The 25,000-nt window shown below is 42.9% G+C and overlaps 1 protein-coding gene across 6 annotated transcripts in view; it reads right to left on the reverse strand.

Moving 5' to 3' along the window:
• Window positions 1-25,000, reverse strand: part of LOC127004133 (venom carboxylesterase-6-like) — a 39,142-nt gene that overhangs the window by 6,600 nt on the left and 7,542 nt on the right. The window contains exons 1-12 of one of the 6 annotated variants that reach the window (XM_050871530.1): window positions 16,979-19,527; window positions 15,942-16,134; window positions 15,134-15,286; window positions 14,839-14,977; window positions 14,560-14,745; window positions 14,132-14,325; window positions 13,870-14,020; window positions 13,563-13,741; window positions 5,312-5,468; window positions 3,735-3,885; window positions 3,368-3,482; window positions 2,553-3,138 (exon numbers count right to left, since the gene is read on the reverse strand). In XM_050871530.1, the coding sequence (XP_050727487.1) occupies window positions 3,019-3,138; window positions 3,368-3,482; window positions 3,735-3,885; window positions 5,312-5,468; window positions 13,563-13,741; window positions 13,870-14,020; window positions 14,132-14,325; window positions 14,560-14,745; window positions 14,839-14,977; window positions 15,134-15,286; window positions 15,942-16,134; window positions 16,979-17,211 (1,971 nt within the window). In that variant the 5' untranslated portion in view covers window positions 17,212-19,527 and the 3' untranslated portion in view covers window positions 2,553-3,018. Of the gene's footprint in view, window positions 1-2,552; window positions 3,139-3,367; window positions 3,483-3,734; window positions 3,886-5,311; window positions 5,469-6,486; window positions 6,666-6,770; window positions 6,922-7,150; window positions 7,345-7,477; window positions 7,664-7,755; window positions 7,901-8,205; window positions 8,359-8,548; window positions 11,951-12,171; window positions 12,287-12,640; window positions 12,792-13,004; window positions 13,162-13,562; window positions 13,742-13,869; window positions 14,021-14,131; window positions 14,326-14,559; window positions 14,746-14,838; window positions 14,978-15,133; window positions 15,287-15,941; window positions 16,135-16,978; window positions 19,666-21,681; window positions 21,797-22,363; window positions 22,509-23,827; window positions 23,982-24,240; window positions 24,414-24,940 lie in introns of those variants that run through there. The other 5 variants (XM_050871529.1, XM_050871535.1, XM_050871532.1 and 2 more) reach the window with 5 other exon arrangements.

The following is a 25,000-nucleotide window of genomic DNA, read 5'->3' on the forward strand; positions in this document are numbered from 1 at the left end:
ACGTCTGAACCACTGCATCTTCCGGATTTTATCATTACGTGCCTCTTATAAATGCTTTAATTATCCAGATGTTGGTAATAACTCATATTGGCAAAAGCACGGCAAGGTCTGGAACATGCTCTGCCAAATTATCATCCTTTCCCGAAGCTTTATTAAAAAGAAGTTCCCGATAAAACTATACAACACGGCCTCTGAAAGTCATAATAAATACTCAGTAAAATTCAAGGTCTCATTCCATTGTCATCTCCAACTTTGGGGATTTCAGTGCCTCTCACAAGTTTATTATATTGTGCCGGATAAAATTATTGACAATTTCTACGTATTATACCATCTCTGGGTTAAACCCTTAGAAAGCCTTTGGTTCTGGTAGTTTTTCTATTGTCACCCCTCCAACATGTGGTTAAGAATAGTGACCCCTCTAACGCTTCAGACCAACGCCCTACGGCTCTACTTTTGTTCCGTTTTGTTACTTTCTATCGACTTTTAACATTCTTTATGAATTGTTTTATGGACTCTGCAAGGGCTTTCTGGTGACCTCTTGCAATGCTAACTGATTCTTAGTCAGCCTCTCTTGGACGTTAAGGTGAAACATTTCTGTTGCTCTCTCTATATATATATATATATATATATGTCTGTCTGTCTGCTTGCCTGTTTCTCAAATGATCTATTTTATTTTATATTTTGTCCTCTTACTACCGCAAAATCTCAAGTGGTTCATCTATTTCACGCATTAAGGTCAATCAGGTCACCTCCACTAGCCAGATGTACCTTGATTAACCTAGTTGCCCAAAGTTAGCCCACAGTCTTCATTTCCATTACTTGTACACCCAATTTTGGTTTGTAAAATACTTTATCGCCATTCTATAGTTTATTCGTTTCACATTACCTAATCCTTCCTTTAAGTCTTCATGATGACATTATTCCAACGGTTTTTCTCTTTTCTCTCGTGGTGTCTCAGAATTGTTGCTTACGCCCCTCTACTTTCCACTGTGCATTGCCAACCGTTTATCTCGTCTCCTGTATACACAGTATATGGAATCTTCTCTTGATCATCAGCTCCTTCGTTCGCTTCCTTAAGGCCCAACATACAATATGATGATTCTTATTTGGGTTTTATGGAATTTCTCTAGTTCTTGAAAACCTGAGATTTCGCGTTGAAACCCTGTCTGGTGAAACTCTTCAGGCATATAACTTTACTTGTTGCTAGAAGTAAATTTACATAAAACTTGCTCTGACTGGTGTTCCTTTACAAATGAAAATGACAATTTTGTCCTTTATACGCAGTTACAACGCTATGATCTTATGTCGCCGGTTCTGAAGTCACTAAAAAAAAGATAGCAAACTCACCCAAGCACACACGGTACATAACTGTTTGAATAAAACCTCATCACCTATGGCAACTGTACTGGACTGGGAAATAAAACTGCTTATCAATAATGTTTTTTTAGGAGTAGTAAGATTAGGCATTGTCAAGTATTCTCGATAACTTCACTTAGCAACGAATTACTGTCAATGGCGGAGGACGGTGTGGAGGGACACGGAGGGGAGGGAGGTGGTGTGTCCGCCGCTGCAGACTTAATGATGTTAGTCTACAAGTAAGCTCTTATACACTCTCTTCATGGCACTGCATCATAATGTATGAAGAATATTGCGGAACATGGGGTTAGATGTGGTAATCAGTGCATGAAGGTGTCTTGATTCGGAGATGAGGAGCGTGACATTTGGAAAAAACGCGACTACACACACACACACACACACACACACACACACACACACACACACACACACACACACACACACACACACACACACACACACACACGTGAAAGGATTAACGAGCTTGTCTTTCGACCGGCTGACTGAGATTCACGCTTTGCTCAGGTCGGAAAGTTCATCCACGGACAGGAATAGTTACTGTCCCCACCTGAGCAAAGCTGTGGGGTGGATACAGTGAGACGGGCGTGTGGTGTGCGACGTCCCCGCCATTCAAGCCCCGCCCGCCGCTACAAGCTAACAGTGTTCAGTCATCGCCGAATTGCTGTTGTTTTTCTTATGAGTGCTGGTGGGCTCTCTTGAGGGGCCTGATGTTCGGCCCGGTGGTGGCGCGGAAGTATTTTATTTATAGTGGCTGCCGTGGTGTGACTTGCAAGTGCTCCACGACATCAGGCGCTGAGGTCAGGGTTGATTGAACACTGTCAGCGTCTTACGGTAGGACTCGAACGCAGGACCTTGGGATCATAACGTCCGCGCACTGACCACTCGGCCGAAGACTACCCACATGATGTCCTGGTGGCCTCCTGTCAACCCGGACTGTGACGTCACATTGAGGTTCACGTTTTTCCGGGGAGGGTACTGTACTAGAGATCACAAGTCCCGCACGTGATCAAACCTTAGGTGAGTGATTTACTCTCTCTCTCTCTCTCTCTCTCTCTCTCTCTCTCTCTCTCTCTCTCTCTCTCTCTCTCTCTCTCTCTCTCTCTCTCTCAAGATGCCATTGGGCTGACAACATTTACAAAGGCAAACAGATCCGGCAGGTACATTTAAAAGGAGACTCGAAGGGGGCAAGATATATTCATGAAACAATGCGAGCTGGAAATATCTACAACAGAAGGCCGAATAAACTGTTCGATATTTGCAGAGGTTAAATTAGACACCAGTATACACTTAAAGGTATAGAGTGGATATGGGAAAGAAAACAGGAAGGTGACTGGCGTGTATAAGCCAGAATAGTAGTTCAGGTATTTTTTATCGCTCACCATGCACTAGTCTCCTACTTATGAATCACAGATGCTGAGAAAAGGCAACCATGAACAGTACTATATATAGCTGAGGAAAAATAGAAGAAAGAATATTAAGGGATCTTCATTACTTAACTCTTTTCTCTCAGAGTTCTGTTAACCTTACGGAGCTTTTCTGAGTAAGTTCTGTCAACCATTTGGAGTTTCATTTGATCATCTTAGTATCAATCACAATTATATGATAACATTTTTAAAGAACTGTAACTCTGTTCAAACTTCATCACAACTCCACTTTAGAAGTGTGCGCGGCGCCACTCGTGTCACCGGTGTGGTCTGCCACCAGGTGAGGGTGAAGGATCAAGTTTGCTGTCATCGGAAGGGAGTTGAAGAACTTCCGTGCCTGAGCGAGAAGAAAACACTCGATGACTAATAAGATCACTGAATCAAAAAACATGTTCAAGAAAATACGACAAAATATTGCCGGCGAGAACATGACAACTTTGTGTCTTTTGCTGAATGCTGCAAAATTTGTGTTGCTCATTATGAAGTACAAAGTTATCAAATACTGAATACATTGTTAGTATCAAGTTTAGAAATTTTGGAAAAAACAAAAAATGTAATCTTCCCACCTCTTCCCTGTTGTCGGGCTGCATGGAGGGTGAGGGCGTAAGGGAGAGGTAGTGGAGGTTGTCCGCTGTGCTGGGTTCCCAATTGAAGCCCAGCGAGTCGTCGGGGGTCGGGTTGCTGAAGAAAGAACGTTGACACATTTCCTTAATTAACAGCATGACCACAGAGTTATGGACTTAAAATGGAGGACAAATAAGTAGACTGATGTGGAATGAAACTGCCGATGATAGTAAAACAATACAGCATTAAAACGGGTTTGGCTACTTTCCTTACAATTGGCTATTATTATCAAAATACGGATACATTATTGTTGAAAATATAAATAAAATTCAGACACGTCTTGAGACACCACCACCCAATCCTTCTTACCCAGTGGCAGCAAAGTTGGTCCAGAGCGTCGTCATGATGTCCCTGAGAGAGAGGTCCTCCGGGCGCTGCAGGTCTTGTTGCCAGTCCGGGGGGAGCGTCAGGAAGGGGAAACCGCGGAACAAGTAGAACAGTTCGTCAGTGTGGGAGATCCCTGGTGAGTACAAGGCAGACGATACACTCCACTCGAGGGTGCTTAGACCAACCTGCTCGCTGGATATTGAAGTGGGTGTCAAATGAAATCAGGGAACGAAAAACACTAGTCTTGAACTTAAAAGTCTGCAAGTTCAAATTTTAATCTTCATCGTCGTCAGCCTTAACAAATCCAATGCAGTACATGCCCTCTCCTAAACGCTTCCAACTGTTATAGCCTTGTGCCTATAGTTTCAAGTTTCTATGTAAACGTTCCATGTGATTTTCACTTTCATGACACTATTATATCTGCTGAATGGCTTTCCTTTGGCTCTTTTATATCTAATATCCAATTCTGTCACTCTTTTTGCTCACGTTTTGTTCTCTATCCAACATAAGTGTTCCGATCATTGACAGAATTTCTTGCATAGCTACTCTCTTTCATGTCATTTACTTTCGCCTGTTCTCTTACCAATTTGCAGTTTTTCTTGTCCATTGTATTGATGACTAAGATCGATCTCACCACTCTTCTTTTAAGCCTTTCTCACTTTCCTTTCTAGAGCATTAGTCAATGTCTGTCTGTGATCAATATGTCATGGCGCGGAGAACTAACTGATTCTAAACACTTGGCTTTACGAACAATAGCAAGGAGAATCTGAAATAAAAACTTGTTTTACGAGAATATGTCTTATTAGTTTCACTTAAAGCGAGGAATTTCTGTGCGTCAGTTTTCCGTAGTATACATATTCATTAATTGTTTCTTGAGCTCTTACTTGGAAGACTGATTGCTCGATTTGATCATAGTTGTTGAACATAACCTCTTTCCTATTCATCTTCAGCCCTATTTGTAGATTTTCATTGTTCAACTCTTCTATGTAACTATTTGTCTCATAAATGAAGTCAAACTCGTAATTTAATATTTGTAAATGCACTTTTTCTGCAGGAGCTTTTCCTCTTATTACAAATTTAGTGATTCCTTAATTTCATGTTTCGTTTTGATGGGATTTATGTTCTACTTATTCTAATTCAATCCAGGGCCGAATGTAGGAATTACAAATCAGTAACTTTAATTAGTTTGTCCTTGTCGAACATCAGTCTGGTGTTCTCAGTTTTTTAACATACTAGAAGTTAAAAAGATGCTTGATCTTTCGTGTTTTTTTGTTTGTGCATTCGTCGTTTAGTTTTTGAGATTTATAGTGAGCTTGTTTTTGCTTTTACCTCCTTTTTCAGGTGCACCTTCATTCACTTTCGTTATCTCTTCAAAATCAAGATATTCTTCTTTGTTACAGTCTACTTATATGCTTTGGATGATGGTCGCGAATTTGAGGTCAAATCTTTAGGGTGGGGTTCTTTCCAAAGAGGATCAGCCATATAAATTTGATCATAACAGTAAATAAACTTATTATCAAAGTTTGTATTGTGTCGCATTCACCTCCTAAGGCACTTACACTCGACGTCGCAGGAGGGGCAGATCAGGTGGCTGCCAGCGCCCGGCCTATAATGCTGCAGCTCGTAGCGAAATGTCTTCTTGTCGGGGTGGAGGTGGGAGGCGTGGAAGGCGGTGGTGAGGTCATGACTCACAGCGAACATGTGGTCACTGAACATCTGGCAACATATAAGAGGTTACTTATATATCAATCCCTTTGAGGTCAGAAAAAAACTGGAAGAATTACCTAAAGATTATCGTGAATAAAATATTACACCTCAAAATTTCAGCTCCAGCCACCTTTGTAATAAAAGCACAGTGACTGTCTATGTTCAATGAACAATCGACATACACTTGCTTCTTTATCTCATGTGTGTTTACCCTTCATCAGGCGGTGGCCAAGTGCTTAGCGAGCGGGCGTGATAAGCCCCAGGACACCTAGCGTGGACTAGGTTGGAGTCCCCACCGAAATACACTAATTTCAAATCATCGCCGAGTGGCGGAATATTACCCACATGCTCTTCGGATCTTCAATCAACCTTAACTTCAGCGACTTCGGTCAAGAGAAGCATCGGTGGGGCAGCATGGGCCAAGCAAGAGTCATACATCACGGCAGCCACTATAAATATAATTAGCCTGCGCCACAAACGGGCTGGGGCCGTCCATAAGGCCCCTCAAGAAAGCCTACCGGCGCTTCAGGCACCACGAAAAAAAGTCGAATGGCTTCGATTGCAACATTATTTACAACTGAGAGTCACTCCTGCCCATTAATTTGGCCGTGAGAGTTCGCGTTTCTTGTTATTATTATTATTATTATTATTATTATTATTATTATTATTATTATTATTATTATTATTATTATTATTATTATTATTATTATTATTATTATTATTATCATTATCATTATTATTATTATTATCATTATCATCATCATCATCAATAATATCGTTCTTCTTATTATTATAATGATATTAATAATAACAATAATAGTAATTATTATTATTATTATTAATATTACTAATATTCTTATTAATACTATCGTTAATAGTAGTGGCGGTAGTAGCTGTAGTAGTAATTGTAATAATAGTGGAAGTAGCAGTAGCGGTGGCAGCGGTAGTTCTATTATCTACTTCATTTTTGAAATGATCAAAATCTCTCAGAATCGTGACACACAGTCACGAGTCATTTCCAACTCACCCTGTTGAGGCTCTCGGCGTGCGCCTCAGTGAGGTGGATGGTATCAAAGTAGTGGAGGTACACCTGGCGGGCCACGGCCACCGGGTCCTCGCAGAGGCCATCTAAGGAGAGGGACGTTGGGCCCGTCACGCTGAAGTTGGTCGAGAGTTGCTCCAATAAGACTTTCTTTCTTAAGACAGCTGTGAAGAAAATGTCGTTGCAGATGAGTTCAGCAGGAAAATTATGCATAGGAAACCCAGAGAATAAAATGTGTAAGCAATATGAAGAAGTTACTAGATGCTTACGTAAGGCAAACAGGCCCCCTTCGTCTCTGGTGACACCCGACATGATCTCCACCTGGGCGTGGCGGCCATCAAGGACCAGCTGGGCGGGGTGCTCCGGCAGGTACTCGCCGTCCACCCAAGGGACGAAGGTGAGTGGCATCCTGCTCCACCTCTGGAAAGATGAGCGTTTAATATATATATATATATATATATATATATATATATATATATATATATATATATATATATATATATATATATATATATATATATATATATATATATATATATATATATATACACACACACACACACACACACACACACACGTGAAGTAAGCAAGTATAATGGAAAACATGTCAGCTGAATTAACGTAAATCATAGTAAAATAATTTACTGACTGAAAATTTATGAAGCAGCGGAGCGATAACATTTGCATCCAGCCCCTGCAGACAGCCAAGCAGGGCCTGGCTGCCCTGGTCTGCGGGGCAGCCAACAAAGCCGGCAACCCGCAGGGTGGTTTCTCGTGGCTTTGCGTTCACCGCCCAGGGACACAGCGCGTTTCCGGACTGAAGAATGGCACGGGAGAAAAGGCCTGCACATAACAGAAGAAGTCCAGTTTCAAGACTATTGGGAAACTTACTGAAATAAATAATGAAATCAGAAAGTTTATGATGAAAATCTTCATAGAAAAAGTGTGTAGTGCACCATATATATTTTTTTTTCACCTTCAGCTTTCGGCGTCAGCATCTGGTAGTGGACGGAGGCACCGCCGGCGCTCTCCCCGAATATAGTGACCCGCGTCTTGTCTCCGCCGAAGCGGTGGATGTTCCTCTGAACCCACTGCAGCGCCATTGTCTGGTCCTTGAGGCCAAGGTTCCCCGGCATGACAGAGTCCTCCGTCGACAAGAAACCTGCCCGAGGGAGACCATTCAGTGAGAGAGACAGCGGCAGTGCGCCAAAACGGCTATTTCACGCGGGCGTTAGCGAGGCGTTGGTGACCTACCCAGGACGCCCAGCCGGTACTGCACCGCCACCAGTACCACGTCGTGGTCCAGGAGGACATGAGGACGATATTCCGTAGCGCTGCCAGCATGAAACCCGCCTCCATGGATCCACACCATCACCGGCAAGTCGCTTCCTTCCTTCACCTACGTGGTTTCGTTGTTAATCATGCAATAGAGGATGGTAAATTTTGTTGTTACAATATAAGCGTCTGTCTCATTAGTGTTATTTTTTGCTCTGAACTGCGGAAATTTGGCGCTGTATATTCATACTTCAGTCCAATTTCCTAAGATGAAGCGCGATTCTCGTCTCTAAGAACTTGGGACCTGGGATACACCCAGGGTTGCGACTCGTAAATGTCTCCTGTCAGATCTCACTGGGTCAGCCTGCAGTGTACACTACTTCAAGTGGTAATTTTGTCTGTCTGTCGAAGTCTGCCTGTGTGACTCACCTCAGGTGTGAAGACGTTCAGGTAGAGGCAGTCCTCACCACCGGTAAAATCAGTTTTTCCCGCATAAATGTTTATAAAATGGTTCTGGAGGCACATCGCAGGGGGTTGGGATGCGTCGCGCGTGCCCTCCCATGGCGCCGGGGTCTGAGGGTCCTAAAGGAGAAGGCACACAAATCCTTCCTTTCACTAACATGTACATGTTAATGGCATCACACGCAAACTTCATAAGGTACCACAGCTTGAAACAAAGTTCAAGGTACAAATTTTAAGTTATATATGAGAGCAAGAAGGGTTTTTGTACTTATGTTAGGCCACACAAACCAATCAATTTAATTAAAGTTACCTTGAATCTAAGTTTTCCCAGGGGAGGCTGGGCGAAGGGGATGCCGTAGAAAGAATGAAAATCTCGTCCCTTTTCCGTCTCCTCTAGGATGCCAGAAACGCGGCCACTTTCAGTGTCAACGACTTCCTTGGCTGATGCCCCTCCTGTAGCCACCACCACCATCGCCACCACCACCACCAAACATCCAACGCACCTCATTCTTGGGTAGTGGCACGCAGAGCCAAGAAGAGTGACGCAGTGGGAGAGACAAGCAGTACGAGAACTTCACTTCCCTGATAGTGGATACCGAGTGAAGCAGCTATAATATCACATGCATAGACAGCTCATGCCCGCCTCACTTGCCTTCGCTGCACCAAGCTGTGCATTGACCTATTGACCTTGAATTTTCGGAATGATCAACTATCTTGCTAGTAATTGTCATTCTATCACTAAACATGTCTGTGATAGTCTTTCATCTACAATGGGTTTCAGAGACCGTGATATATTGTATTTTCGGGAATAACAAAGCGTCGGATGAAGATGATAATTTGGCAACGTCTGAACCACTGCATCTGCCGGATTTTATCATTACGTGCCTCTTATAAATGCTTTAATTATCCAGATGATGGTAATAACTCATATTGGCAAAAGCACGGCAAGGTCTGGAACATGCTCTGCCAAATTATCATCCTTTCCCGAAGCTTTATTAAAAAGAAGTTCCCGATAAAACTATACAACACGGCCTCTGACAGTCATAATAATTACTCAGTAAAATTCAAGGTCTCATTCCATTGTCATCTCCAACTTTGGGGATTTCAGTGCCTCTCACAAGTTTGTTATATTGTGCCGGATAAGATTATTGACAATTTCTACGTATTATACCATCTCTGGGTTAAACCCTTAGAAAGCCTTTGGTTCTGGTAGTTTTTCTATTGTCACCCCTCCAACCTGTGGTTTAGAATAGTGACCCCTCTAACGCTTCAGACCAGCGCCCTACGGCTCTACTTTTGTTCCGTTTTGTTACTTTTTATCGACTTTTAACATTCTTTATGAATTGTTTTATGGACTCTGCAAGGGCGTTCTGGTGACCTCTTGCATTGCTAACTGATTCTTAGTCAGCCTCTCTTGGACGTTTAGGTGAAACATTTATGTTGTGCTCTCTCTCTCTCTCTCTCTCTCTCTCTCTCTCTCTCTCTCTCTCTCTCTCTCTCTCTCTCTCTCTCTCTCTCTGTTTATCTGTCTGCTTGCCTGTCTCTCTCTCTCAATCGATCTATTTGATTTCAAATTTGGTCAAAAGGAACTTAGTTTCCAAATCTCATCTGGTGCATCTATTTCACCCATTTCGGTCATTTAGGCCACCCACCTACAGTAACCAGATGTACCTCGATTAACTTTTTTTTTTTTTTACAGTACAAACAAACAACAAAGAGAAGATTAAAAAAGTCCGCTAACTGTTGCTCTCATATAGTGATAAGTATAGAGCAGCCAAAAGAGAGGTCAATTTCGGATGGAGAGGTGTCTTGATACACTCTTCTTGAAAGAGGTCGTCATAGGCAGAAGGAAATACAGACGAAGGAAGACTGTTCCAGAGTTTACCAGTGAAAGGGATGAAAGAATGGAGATGGTGGTTAACTCTTGCATAAGGGGTTTGGACAGTATAGGGATGAGCATGAGTAGAAAGTCGTGTGCAGCGGGGTCGCGGGAGGGGGGGGAGGCATGCAGTTAGCAAGTTCAGAAGAGCAGTCAGCATAAAAATATCGATAGAAGATAGAAAGAGATTCAACATGGCGGCGGAGTTTAAGAGGTAGAAGGCTGTCAGTAAGAGGAGGAGAGCTGATGAGACGAAGAGCTTTAGACTCCACTCTGTCCAGAAGAGCTGTGTGAGTGGAGATCCCCCACACGTGAGATGCATACTCCATACTTGTCCAAAGTTAGCAAAAATCTTCCTTTCCATTACTTGTACACCCAATTTTGGAGGGCATAAAGACCGTCAGTTCGCAAAATAATCTATCGCCAATTCTATAGTCGCTTCGTTTTACATCACCTAGTCTTTCCTTAGTCGTCTTGGTATAATTATTCCAACGGTTTTTCTCTTTTCTCTCGTGGTGTTACTAAATAGTAGCTTACGCCCCTCTACTTTCTCTTTTGCATTGCCAACCGTCCATCTCGTGTCCTGTATTCACAGTATCTGCAATCTTCTCTTGATCATCAGCTCCTTCGTCCGCCTCGTCAAGGCCCAACCTTCAATGTGGTGTTTCTTATTTGGGTTTTATGGAATATCTCTTGTTGTTCTTAAAAAAACTGTAATTTCGCGTTGAAACACTGTCTGGTGAAACTTTTTTGGCATATAACTTTACTTGTTGCTTGAAGTAAGTAAACATAAAACCTGTTCTGACTGGTGTTCCTTTACAAAAGAAGATGACAATTTTGTCCTTTATACGCTACTACAATGCTATGATCTTATGTCGCCGGTTCTGAAGCCAATAAAAAAGATAGCAAACTCACACAAGGTACCGTTTTCACTTCACTCAACAACAAATTACTATCAGTGGCGGAGGACGATGTGGAGGGAGATGGAGGGGAGGGAGGGGGGGTGTCAGCCGATGCAGAGTTAATGTTAGCCTATATGTAAGTTATTATATATTCTCTCCATGGCACTGCATCATAATATATGAATCATATTATACACTCATTATCACACACACACACACACACACACACACACACACACACACACACACAGACACAGAGTAAAAACATAAGTGTATATTGAATATGGAGAATGCAATTATAAATCAACAGCTAATAAATCTTTCCGCCAAGAGTCGAACAAGAGCGGTACAAACTACTATGGAACAATACTATTATACTTGGCCGCGAGATGCTGAGCCCAAGCGCTACTGACGAAGCATAATAAGTCTAGGCAAGGAGAGAAAGCTGCAAGGCAGGGTGAGGTGACAGAAAATAAGGAAAGTGAAGGGTTGAATTTGACAGAGGCGATATTGATTGTTGCTGTGCCTGTCGGATATACGCAAGAAAAGGGACAAAATCAAGGGTTCCATATTTTGAGAAAAGCACTATGAAAAATCAAAAAAAGTGTGTTTCTTCCTCAACTAAGAAATACTTTGAGGTGATCGTCTGCTTCCACATATACACACACATAACAAGTACAAAGTATTGTTATCAGTAGAAAAACCTCATTAGTACGTATATTAAAACATCCTTACAATGGGATAAGCAAAGTAATCCTCATTATTGTAAACTATCATACTTTTAAAAGTCTAGGACCGTAACTCGACTTCATCAGAGCTCCGTCCTGGGAGAATCTGCGGCGTCCCTCGGCCCGCCTGTCCCGCCCTCCATCAGGTGAGGGTGAAGGATCAAGTTTTCGGGGATCGGAAGGGAGTTGTAGAACTTGAGTGCCTGTGCAAGCAGAAAAGACTCACTGACTTCTTTGAGGAATTAAGAAAAAACGATTTGTTGAAAAAATAATTGTTTGTTTGTTTGTTGAAAAAAAAAGACCCCGGAAGAATGTTGAAAAGTAATTATGATACATGATAAGCGAAAATGAATAGCACACACTAACTGCATCGTTTTCTTGTCAGGAGCTTAAGACTATTGAGAGCAAAAACTTTTAATCTCACCTCTTTCCGGCTGTCGGGCTGCATGGAGGGTGAGGTCGTGAGGGAGAGGTAGTGGAGGTTGTCTGCTGTGCTGGGCTCCCATTTGAAACCCAGGGAGTCGTCGGGGGTTGGGTCACTGAAAAGAAAGTCTTATGTAAAGAATCGTCTAGGATCGAGATATTGAATATAAAATTTTAATCTATATGTTTGACTTAAACAGCACGAATGAAGTTTGTGTTGCAGGTGAGAAGGCAGCTAGATGATATAAAACAGTAGTGATAAATTCTAGCAACTTCCACTCGGGATTTCGTTAGGGTCTGCACTATGACTCTACCGCGGCAAAATGAATTAAATATATTTCTCACTTATTATCTGGGAATAATGCAGCGTCTGTATTAGAATACTGATAAAACTGTTTCCTCTCGTTGCATGTTTACATGAAATTTGTGGAATCTCTTCACCAGCCAGTGACTCCAAACAGCTCCCTTACCCTGTGGCGGCAAAGTTGGTCCAGAGCTTCGAGATGATGTCCCTGACGGCGAGGTCGTCAGGGCGTTGCAGGTCTTGCGGCCCGTCTGGGGGAGGCATCAGGATGGGGCCGGCGGGGAACAAGTAGAAGAGGTCGTCGCCGTGACACACCCCTGGCGATGCATGCACGTGCCAAAAGTTAGAGCAGCGAAAATAAGGAGGATGAGGTATGTTTTTGTATATATCACATCTGAGAGTTGGAAATACGTGGCTGAGTAATAACGATGTGAGAAATGATAAAATAAATGATGACAAAATATAATATTGCAAAGCTCGATTTTTGTGCTGTTCATTAACACGGCCTCTTCCGGGCCACACTTACTTACACTCTAGGCCGCAGGCGGGACACAACATCTGGGTGAAGGAAAGTTGTGCGTAATGCTGCAGCTCGTAGCGGAAGGTTTTCTTAGTTGGGTGTAGGTGGCCGGCGTAGTGGGTGGAGGTAACATCATGAGGCAAGACAAACTGGCGATCTCCTAAAATCTAAACAAGACAAGAGGTTTCTGTATAAGTGCTTTAAACCGGTGCTGGTTTTCTTGCATTAGAATGTTGAACTTCACAAGAATGAGCACAAGTAGAAAGTTGAGCGACGTCCCGGATGTAATGAAAGTATACAGTTAACAGGTTCTGAAGAACGGTTAAAATGAAAACAGCGATAAAAGATGAAAATGGAAGCAGCATTGCGATGAATGATAAGAGGTTGAAAATAATCACTGAGAGAATTTCCATGTCACTGAATAACTGAGTATGACTGACAAACAAAAATAACCGCAGTAACAAAACCAATAATAACTACAGCATGCATCAATAAACAACTTTCATGTGAGAGCTAAGAACAGTATGTCTTTGAATTCTTGGGTGTGGATGGGCCAGCAGCTACTCACCCTGTTGAGGCTCTCGGCGTGTGCCTTGGTGACGTGGGTGGTGCCGGTGTAGTGGCGGTACATCTGGCGGGCCACGGCCACCGGGTCGTCAATTAAAGAACTTAAGGTAAGGGACGCCGGGCCGGCCACGCTGAAGTTGCTCTGAAGTTGCTCCATTAACCTATCTATCACCAAGGGAGCTTTGAAGGAAAGATTTAATGGTTAAATATAAAGCTTGCATTGCTATGTATATAAAAATACACTTTTGCATACTTGCACGTTAAGGAAATAACATATACTATAATAACATTATATTTTAAAACCTTACGTAAGGCAAAGAGAGCCCCCTCGTCCCTGGTGACCCCCGACATGATGTCCACTTGGGCGTGGCGGCCATCAAGGACCAGCTGGGCGGGGTGCTCTGGTATGTACTCGCCGTCCACCCAGGGGGTGAAGGTGAAGGGCAACCTGCCCCAATCCTGTAAGCGAAACAATGCACTGCCATGAAAACTAATACACTGCAGAATGTGTAACTTTTTTTCATAATCATAACTGAAATCAAAGACGCTTAAACTGCATCCAGCACTAACGCGCAAGGTCCTGTGTAAAGGAACGATGACCCGTTCATCCAGCCCCTGCAGGCAGTCGAGCAGGGCCTGGCTGCCTTGGTCTGTGGGGCAGCCAACACTGTCGGCCACGCGCACCGCCGCATCTCGTGGCTTCTCATTCAGCGACCAGGGGCACAGCGCCGATCCGGACTGAAGAATGGCACGGGAGAAGAGGCCTGCGCATAACAGGAAGGATCTAACTAAAACCTGCTTACTAAATACTCTAAATCAATATAGAATTATATTCCAGGTACATTTAGAATAAACTACTTATTACACAATCTCACATTTAAGTTATGCACAAATCAGTCAACAGGCAATATTACTACATTTTGGTATTTTACCAACATACTTCCTCTTCTCACGACTACTAAATGTAATCGCATGCTTAAACCCCTTTCTTACAACACCTTCAGCTTTCGGAGTCATCATCTGGAAGTGGGCGGAAGCAGCGCCGGCGCTTTGACCGAAGATGGTGACCCGCGTCTTGTCTCCGCCGAAGCGGTGGATGTTCCTCTGCACCCACTGCAGCGCCATCGTCTGGTCCTTGAGGCCCAAGTTCCCCGGCATCACAGAGTCCTCCGTCGACAAGAAACCTGCCAGAGGGATACCATTCAGTGAGAGGCACAGCGGCCAAGGCGACGCAATGGCAGTTTCAGGCGGGCGACAGTGAGGACTTATAGACCTACCCAAGATGGAGAGACGGTATTGCACCACCACCAGTACTACGTCGTGATCTAGAAGGACATGTGGACGGTATTTTTGCGCGCCGCCATGATAGTATGCACCGCCATGAAAGTACACCATCACCGGCAAGACTCCTTTCACCTGTGTAGTGTGTCGACAACCAAGATAATGATGGTATATTAGAATTCCTATTGAGGTGTAATGGAAACAATTACAAATATAATATTCACGAGTTATTCTCTACGCTTTCTTAGGAGATTGTAGCCTTAAACCATCATCACTGTCCCTATAGCTTGCCTGTGGAGTGAAGACGTTGAGATAGAGGCAGTCTTCCTCGCCCAGGATTCGCTCCCCTCCTTTTAACCTTTCACCGACTTGGTAGTGGATGCACGGCGCAGCAGAGGTGGAGGCGTCGCGTGTTCCGTCCCACTTTGTCGGTGCGGCAGGGTCCTGAGGGAGAAGACACACTCCTGTCTATCTCTTTCACTTAACTATAAAACTGCTTGCCGCATCTATACCACAAAAAAAGAAGCAATAAATCTAATTCAACGCACCTTTTGGGAAGACAAATTATTCACTCATTTGTAATACATAACTGAACATCATTTCAATGAAGAAACGTTCTTACTTATTAGTCATTTTTACTTTTTCTGGTAAAACACTGGATTTTCTGCTGCACAAAAATCATGGAATTGGTTTTCACTCTGACTGATTACCACAAACCAATGTGACACGATTATTGTGATAAATTCTAAATAACTGGTCAGCATTTTTTACTCTGTTGAAAACTTATGTATTGTGTGAGACTTTGAGACGTTCATTGGTTATCTTAAGTTGCTGTTACATGTATGTGAATGGGTTCGCCGTGCTTCCAGTTACACGATTTTAGAATATCTTTGCAATGTTTTGCTGACGCCTCTTTTCTCTGAACTCTGAAAAGATAAGTATGACTGTACGAGTAAGGACGGATGTTCCAGGCTGTACAGAATTCTGTTTTAGCATAACCGTTTGATTTGATAATCTGAACTTCAATTTTTCAAAAGAACTTCCTAAAAAATCCTTACTGCAATTCAATATTGGTCACTAAACATAAGTTTCGAGTTACCTTGAATCTCAGGTTTCCCACGGGAGGCTGGGCGAAGGGAATGCCGTAGAAGGAGTTAAATTCTCGTCCCTTCAACGTTTCCTCCAGGATGCCAGAGACACGACCACCCTCAGTATCGACGAGTGGGAGTTCCTTGGCCGCCACCGCTCCTGCCGCCGCCGCCACCACGGCCACAAGTGTGACGAGTTTCATGCTGTTGTAAAGTGAGTTCGATTGTAAATAAGATCATCAACGCTTTAGATTTACAGTAGAGAAAAACGATGAGGTAGAACAAACACATTAGGAGCGTGAATGTGCTGTGAACAACTCTGCAAGATCACGGCAAACAGAACATTCACCCCCCCCCCCTTAGAAAAAAAAAAGAAAGGAAAGGCCAGGAGCTAAAGGAGGTGACAAATATATACATTTTGTCAACAGGTGAAGCAGCGTTCATTGTTTAGATTCAAAGAAAAAGGTTGATAGAGTTTCGGCAGCTACTTGACTGAAAATGTACATATTATAGATACGTTTTAGAAGTAAGTCCGTACAAGAAAAAAGTGAAAAAAGAAGAGTGGTGGGCATCGAGGGACTTAAGTATCCATGGGAAGGGTGGGATGAAGGCGCTTGGGGGAGGAGGAGAGGGGGGGGAGTGCTGAGTGGTGTTGCCGGGGAGGTGTGTGTGTGTGTGTGTGTGCAAGCGCGCGTGTGTATGTGTGCTGCTACGCTACAGACCCACTCAGAATCTTTGTATAATGAAATGGAATATATCTTAGGTGCCTTCACCATAAGTACACACCCCATATTTCCTGTCTGAACACTGCTTCGTCATTGTATTAATTTGGTGTAGATAACGATTTTTACTCTAATTCTGACAATGCAATCTATAATGTACTAAATGTTTGTTACCACACGAATTCAAATATATTTCATACTCTGTTAATAATGTTTCATGCACTCAATTCTCTCTCTTCACACCCTCACGCCGCCTTTAGCTAAGTTGGCTCGGAAGTCGTAAATCTCCCTCGGCCCAGCATGCCTAGGACAAATTCTTTACTCACCTGCAACGGTACAAGGTGTGGTGGAGAGATAGTGCTTGAGATCCAGTCCCTGCGGTGTGAGGAGAGGGACTAAGGAGGAAAGTCGTACCTGCAATGTTCAAGAGTTGTCTCCCCCCCCAGCGCCCTAAACCTGATTGGGTCTCCCCCCTAAGTAAGTGCCATTGACCTTTATCGTTATCTTGCAGTGGGGTTGTATTGAATATGTTTGCCTGCCTCATATCTTTAACTTGCATTCTTATTTTATCTGTTTACAGCTACTAATGAGAATTTTCCGCGACGCTGTGTTGAGCCGTTTTCAAATAAAATTCTTTTGTCAAACTCTTTTGTATGTGTGGCAACAATGCAGCTGAGTCCCACACAGACTCTCGAGATACTAGTTGTGTTTGTCTTTGACGTTCTCTGTGGTGCTGCAGCTATTGATCACGTACATGGGTAGACTCTGCTAGAGGCAGATACTTAGGTTGGCACAAACGTTGACACATATACATGATAAAAGGGAGATAGAGCGACACAGGAGGAAATGTACACATGTAAAAAAAAAACAGGTGGGCAAAGTCGCAAATAAATGTAACTTATCCACCGTTTCGTCCAGAAAGAGAACCAGACATGGGGTGAATGACTTGCATGACAAAGTGTTGGCTTGTGTTGCCGGAGTGGGCGGAGCAAGGGAAGTAACTCGCTTGAGAGCAGTGGCCTACATGAGAGTGACTCGGGTGAGGTGGGGGATAAGACGGCGGGGCGGAGAAAGCTTCAGTTGTTCCCTTATGTGTTTAGGAAAAAAAATATATAAGAGAGGTTCTTTACTCAAATGCCACAATTGTAAAATGTTAAAACAAACTTGCTTGATATTACAAGATTCACCAACCGTTAAAGAAAACAGTACGGTCCGATAAACATGTGTGTGTGTGTGTGTAAGCCACCATGGAAACAAGTGACATATCTTTCAGTACTGCTGCAACCCCACACCCACCCACACAGAGGAGAGGCGGAACACAAACCCTGCTGACAGACGGCACCCATCCATTGCTGGGTAGACAAGGGGCGTCTCCACTTCACTCCGCCCGGGAATCGACCCCGGAAGCTCTTGGTTGTAAGGCGGGTGTGCTAACCAGTGCACTACGAAGCTCGGTGTGTGTGTGTGTGTGTGTGTGTGTGTGTGTGTGTGTGTGTGTGTGTGTGTGTGTGTGTGTGTGTGTGTGTGTGTCTCTCTCTCTCTCTCTCTCTCTCTCTCTCTCTCTCTCACTATCAAGGACACACACACACACACACACACACACACACACACACACACACACACACACACACACACACGCCTGCTCCTTTATTAATCCTCCTTGGTCAAGGGATATGAATCAGAGCCATCGGCACTGACCAAGTCACGAAACAGAAATAGAGATGTAAAGTAGAAGGAACCTTATCGGCGGGATCACTACCAACCGCACGCGTGTATCGGTTGCCCTGACCACGACAATGCCCCTCCTGAAACACACACACACACACAAACAAACCCTTAACCCTCGCCCTAACACCGAGTTCACATCCCAACCTCCATCCTCATCCCTAACCCACAATCCCTAACTCCACCTCTAATACCTACCCTTAACCCCTAACCTCCACCTCAACCTAAATCCTCCAAACACAAACCTCCAATTTAAACCCCAACCACTGAACTCTAACCTTCACCCCCCCCCCCCCCCCATTACTTGTTGCAGAATGGGGAGCTGGAAAATATACTTCTGTTCATAAGTTTTCAGTATTTTGCCATTCCCAGGAGGCCTTTTTTTTTGGTTCAAGTCATATCAAGGATTTCTTCATTATTCTCCTCGTAACAATTTGGGTGCCGTTTGGGATTTTCAAGTTTTTCATTTACTGTTTTTGAGAAAGCTCAGTTCAATGTGCCGTTTGTGAAAATAGACGCAGCGGAAACTTCTGAGGACAGGTCGGTTTGGAATCTGTTATCTCGGATGTAGCCGCCGAAGGATGTCAGAAAGAACTATGATTTCAATGAGCATTATTTTCAAGAATTTTGCCGGGACAACAGTTTCAATTATTTTTCGCAAACTAAAGACATAATGAGTATTGTGTCAACTTAAAACTACAATGAACTTAAGTTTCTTGCTACAATGAACTTAAGTTTCTTGAAGCTTTTGTCACATGCTATTTAGTTATAACATTTTCTTTATTAACTGTAACACCAGCTAAGTTACTACGACTATTTCGACTACAGTTTTATTACTAGTTAAACATCTAATACTACTTTTACTATCACTACTGCTACTCTCATTACCACTGCTATTTTTACAAACACCATGACTACTTTATAAAAGAAAACCTGAGGTGTTAAGTAATAAACGCCAAAAGGTTCTACTTGTTGGAAGAAAGCACTCTAAAGAGCAGCATTAAATTCCTCACAGCAAAGCTTTGCCTCAAGATGTCTGATTAGCGAGACTATCATGCACAAGGTCCTGATCAAAATGGCTGTGGCTATTTATATAACTTGTTTGACTCTGCTGCTTCTGAGATGGTATTTTGTCGGGTGTCTTTAGCTAAAGCTCCTCTATTAATGGATGTCCTCCTTCTGCTGGCTCTTTCTGCTCCTCCTCCTCCTGCTGCTGCTGCTGCTTCTGCTCCTCTGGGTACAAAATCTTGCTAATCGTCACCGGTAGAGAGGCGATGAACTCCCTTGCCTGTAATGTGCACAACAACAGTGGTCATTTTTTTTGTGTGTGTGTGTGTGTGGTGAATGTGTGTGTGTGTGTGTGTGTGTGTGTGTGTGTGTGTGTGTGTGTGTGTGTGTGTGTGTGTGTGTGTGTGTGTGTGTGTGTGTGTGTGTGTGTGTGTGTGTTTACTTGCAAGAAAGGGAAAGGTCTACATGGCTTTTTGGCTTCATGATGCGAAACATTAACAAATTCCACACTCTCATTTGAACACTCTGCACAAAGAGTTAATTTTCTTGTTCTGTGATTATGAAGTCTTTCACGGAAAAAAAGTCTTAACAAACAACTCTGATGATAAAATGTGAGCGATGAGAGGAAAGGGAGAGAGAGAACGGAAGCTGCGTCCGGTGCACACAGTAACAAACCGTCTCCAGCTGGAAAGATTTGTGATATGCTTCACACATGGACAGGAAACGAAGGGATGTTATATAAAAAAGTGAAAACCCACTATTTTTGGGGGTTCTATGTAAGAGGAAAACACAATCGTTGAGATATCAATTTCCACTCAGGCTGATCTATCTCTACCCCTATGCCTATTTGAACGATGGTATTTCACAGAGCTCAGCTTAATATCCGTTTTTATTGATCATTAATGATCTTTTCTTAACATAGTGTTCCATCCACTCTTCCAGTCACTAGTGGAGTTCCTCAAGGGTCAGTGTTGGGACCCTTTCTCTTCATCATATATATCAACGACCTCTAATCAGGACTGAAATCCACAATATCGAAATTTGCTGATGACACCAAGGTGGGGGGAAAGACCCTCACAAAGACCGACTGCGAAATCATTCAGAAAGACCTCAATCACATTATCGAATGGTCTGAAAAATGGCAAATGTCCTTTAATGTTGACAAATGCAAAGTCATGCACATTGGGTCCAGAAATAGTAACCACACATACATCATGAATGGGAGACCTCTGCAAGCGATGCAGGAGGAAAAGGATCTTGGAGTCACTATCAGCAGTGACCTGAAACACGCGAATCACTGTAAAAAATCATACAACAAAGCCAACACCATGCTCGGGTTCATAGCGAGGAACTTCGAGTGTAAAACGCCAGACGTGATGCTATCCTTGTATAATTCCATGGTAAGACCGCACCTCGAGTATGCAGTACAGTTCTGGTCTCCTAATTACAGAAAGGACATTGATTTACTGGAAAGGATTCAACGACGCGCCACGAAGATGATACCAACCGTAAGGGCTCAACCGTACGAGGAACGACTCAAGCGACTCATTCTCTTTACATTCGAGAAAAGACGAGGATATGACTCAAGTCTTCAAGTATCTGAAAAAAAATTCAATAACGTCGATTACTCCAAATTCTTTGAACTGCAAACCAACCTAAGAACTAGAAATAACGGTTTACCCACTCAGTCTAGTCGATGTAACACAGACATCGGAAGGAGTTTCTTTTCAAACCGAGTCATCCGTCACTGGAACAATCTTCCTTCAGAAGTAGTAAATGCGAATACTATCAACTCCTTCAAATATAGAATCGACCGTCACTTCGCTGCGTCGGGAGTAAACTGAATATTGAGGTGCTTTCATCTGTTCCTCAATATCGAGGTGCTTTCATCTGCTCCTTATTGTCGAGGTGCTTTCATCTGCTCCCCAGGCCCAAAGTGGCTCTCGAGCAGATTAAATCACCAAAGCGGGCAACCTCGTAATGAGCCAACAGGCTTTCTGTTGCCTGCATTTCCATGTTTCCATGTTTCTACTTTGCACTGCTTTCAAAAGCTAGACGTAATAGGGCGACGATATATCATTTTAAGTCATCGTCAGAAAGCACAGCAACTTATTATTTGCTGTGAAATAGGAATGTAGATTATAAAGCAGCGGTGTTTGAATATAATTAATTACTATAAAATTCATGAGGGTCAACAACTCTTCGTGAATGCTGAGGCGTGCGATGCTCTTCCGGCAAACAGAAACAAAACGATACCTCATGGAGGCTTTCTATGTGAGGGTACTGGTGTCCTCACCTCTTTCCGGTTGTCCGGCTGCATGGACGGAGTTGAGGTGATCGAGAGGTAGTGCAGGTTGTCCGCTGTGCTGGGTTCCCACTTGAAGCCCAGAGAGTCGTCGGGCGTCGGGTTGCTGCTCCCCCCCCACCCCCACCCCCCAAAAAAAAGAAAAAGAAAAAAAAAAGGGTGGATATAATAATAGAAAATGAAGTTATTATACGAAATTATATGAACGATATCATTAATACTTTTTTGATGTCTGGAGAGAATATTGATGGAAACAATCCAGAGGAGCCTACAATCTGACTAACTTGTGAACACAAAGCGAGCAACCTACCTTGGAGATATATATATATATATATATATATATATATATATATATATATATATATATATATATATATATATATATATATATATATATATATATATATATATATATATATATATATATATATATATATATATATATATATATATATATATATATATATATATATATATATATATATATATATATATATATATATATATATATATATATATATATATATATATATATATATATATATATATATATATACACACACACACACACACACACACACACACACAGCGCCATATAAGTGCCTATCTATCTATTTATCTATGAATTGTGTTTTTAATCTAATGTCAGTAACATTGCATGACTATATTTTACCCGAGTATTGCGAAGTTGGTCCAGAGCTTGAGCATCATCTCCCTCATGCGTGTGTCCTCGGGGTCTGTGAGGCCGTTGGGGACCAGCGACCCGAAGAGGGTACCGTCGGCGAACAGGTAAATAAGGTCATCGAGGTGACACACAGCTGGGGAGAGACAGGGGCATAAGCACGCACGCACGCACGCACATACGCACGTAAACACACACACACACACACACACACACACACACACACACACACACACACACACACACACACGCGGACAGCAATAACATAAACAGCCAAACAAACAAATTAGAATTTCTATAACGAGTAGGCTTGAGCTTATTTTCATATAGGTAAATTACATAAGAATAGCCGACTTTATGTTGACCTAATCTTCGCAGCGAAAGTGGTCGTGTATTCAAGGAAGGATAACACTTCCCAAATGACGGCCTCGCTCAGTGCCCGCTCCTTCACTATTATAGCCTGGAGCCACTCCTTCCGCCGCCCCGTGTACATAACGATAAAATTATCATGGTGCCTGCAAGAGCCCATTCAGTCGACTGTGAACCTCCATTATAAAGGTAGTAAGGACAGAGTTGATCGCAAAAAGGTAAAGCGGACGAATTGCGCACACGTCGACTGTACCTTTGCTTTGTTCAGCCTGAATGAATGCCAGCTACCAAAAGACTGCGTATTCCTCCTCTTCCTATGAAAGGAAAGTTGATATGATTCCTCGTTTCCGTGCATGGTGATATCTTTTCAGCCATGTACAGTAATTGCACAGAAAAGTATTATCTGTGGATTCTGATCAACCTACGATCATTGTGTAAGAAGACAAAAAACAAGTTAACATTCGATGACTGAAGCACTATTGGCTGAAGAATACACTCAGCTGTTTTATTGGTTACGTTTCTGTAATATAAAATAAGTAAAAACTTGACGTAGCAGCTTCGGACATTAACTGATTGCCTTGGTGTCTGGCAGCACTCAGGAGGCCTGGCAGCTAGCCTCCTCCACAGTTTGATCTTTGGATGTCAGTGGGTGTGTTCTCAATATCTGGGTTATTCTTTCAAACACTAAATACACTGTTCTAGTGGAAGTTAAACTAAATATATTTTGTTGCACAACTTAAGTGCAGTATTATTTATCTCTTTCAATACCTCCAAAAACTTATAAATATTATTATGCAAACCAGTATTAAAACTGAATTATATAAGTTACATCGGACACATAAAACTTTTTCGTTCTTACCTGCTGTTTCGCACACCCTCATGAAGCATAACAACGATCAATACTATATTATGTCCGAACCTTTTTGAATATTCTACGTTTCTAGTGTTGAATTATGCTTCTCTAACTGCCCACAACTGTTTCTTGCAATAATGAACTCAAATTTGCCCTCCACGTTTGAGTTTGTTTTGTTGACACACTGCTTGTATTCCTCGTCTTGCCCTGACTAGAGCATCGCTGCTACTTACTGTTTTTGCCCAAAGATGAATTCAAAGCGTCTCCGAGGCTGTGTTTGCCGCGGTAGTCGAATTGGTAACGGAAGGTACGCCGGTCCGGAAAATGAACTGCGTGGCGTTTTATCACTTCGTCTTGGTTCAGTTTGAAAAATCTGTCGCCGAAGAGCTGTGGACAAAATAATAAGCAAGATGTGTAGGTAAAGGCTGGTGTATCTTGTCGGTGGTTAGTTGGTGTTCCTGGGGTGGTAAAATTGCCTTGATGAATTTCAATGTACACTATCTCTTTGCCCTGATCTATCAACCATAATCTAGTGAGTAATCAGAATTAGAAACTGATAAGATTGTATAAATCGATAAATGGCAGAACAACAACATCGCCCTATAAGTGTCCAGGCATCGAACAATATTCGGTCTGGGCGACATACCTCTGTGAGCTGGTCGAAGTGGTTCCCAGCGGAGGTGATGTCGCCTAGATAGTGATTGTAGATCCTCTTAGCCACGGTGACGGGGTCTTCCTCTTTCTCAAGGCCAATGGTGATAGGGCCGTAGGTATCAAAATGCTTCTCCAAATCATTAATAAGTTTTTGGGAGTCAATGGCTGCAGAGAAAACAACACACCAATCAGCATGATACAAAGCTTGCTCTTTTTTCGATTTCAACTTCGAAGTTTCATAAAAATCTTTGAAGTTGAAGCTGCGTTTATTGTCACTTCTGAGCTTTGAAGCACCGTATGTATGGTGATGGCACAATGATGATCACTGAAATCATACCGAGTAAAATAGGGAGGGAAGTAAGTAAAGGTAAAGTTGGGGGCATACGCTGTAGCAGCGCGTGGCCTCGGTGCTCATCTCCGTAACATTGGCCCTTGAGCCTGTAGTGGGAGGGAGCCCATGCATTACCCCGGGACACAGGACCAGTGTGACATCCGGGTTACCACAGTTTACCTTCCCCAGGTCTCCCCAGGTACCCATTTATCGACCAGCCCGAGAGGGAGGATGAACAGCTGGGTGAGCTGCACGCCGACTGCCCGGGCCGGGATTCGAACCCGGGCCCGCAGAGTAGAAGCCAGGCACGCTGACCACTAGACCACGGAGGGAGGGAGACGCAAAGAAATCTTACACTCACCCAGAGTAACAAGTGATCCCTCATCCTTGGTCACACCCGACATGAGGTCAACCTCGTGGT

Source organism: Eriocheir sinensis, chromosome 27 (assembly GCF_024679095.1).
Source record: "Eriocheir sinensis breed Jianghai 21 chromosome 27, ASM2467909v1, whole genome shotgun sequence".
NCBI lineage: Eukaryota > Metazoa > Arthropoda > Malacostraca > Decapoda > Varunidae > Eriocheir > Eriocheir sinensis.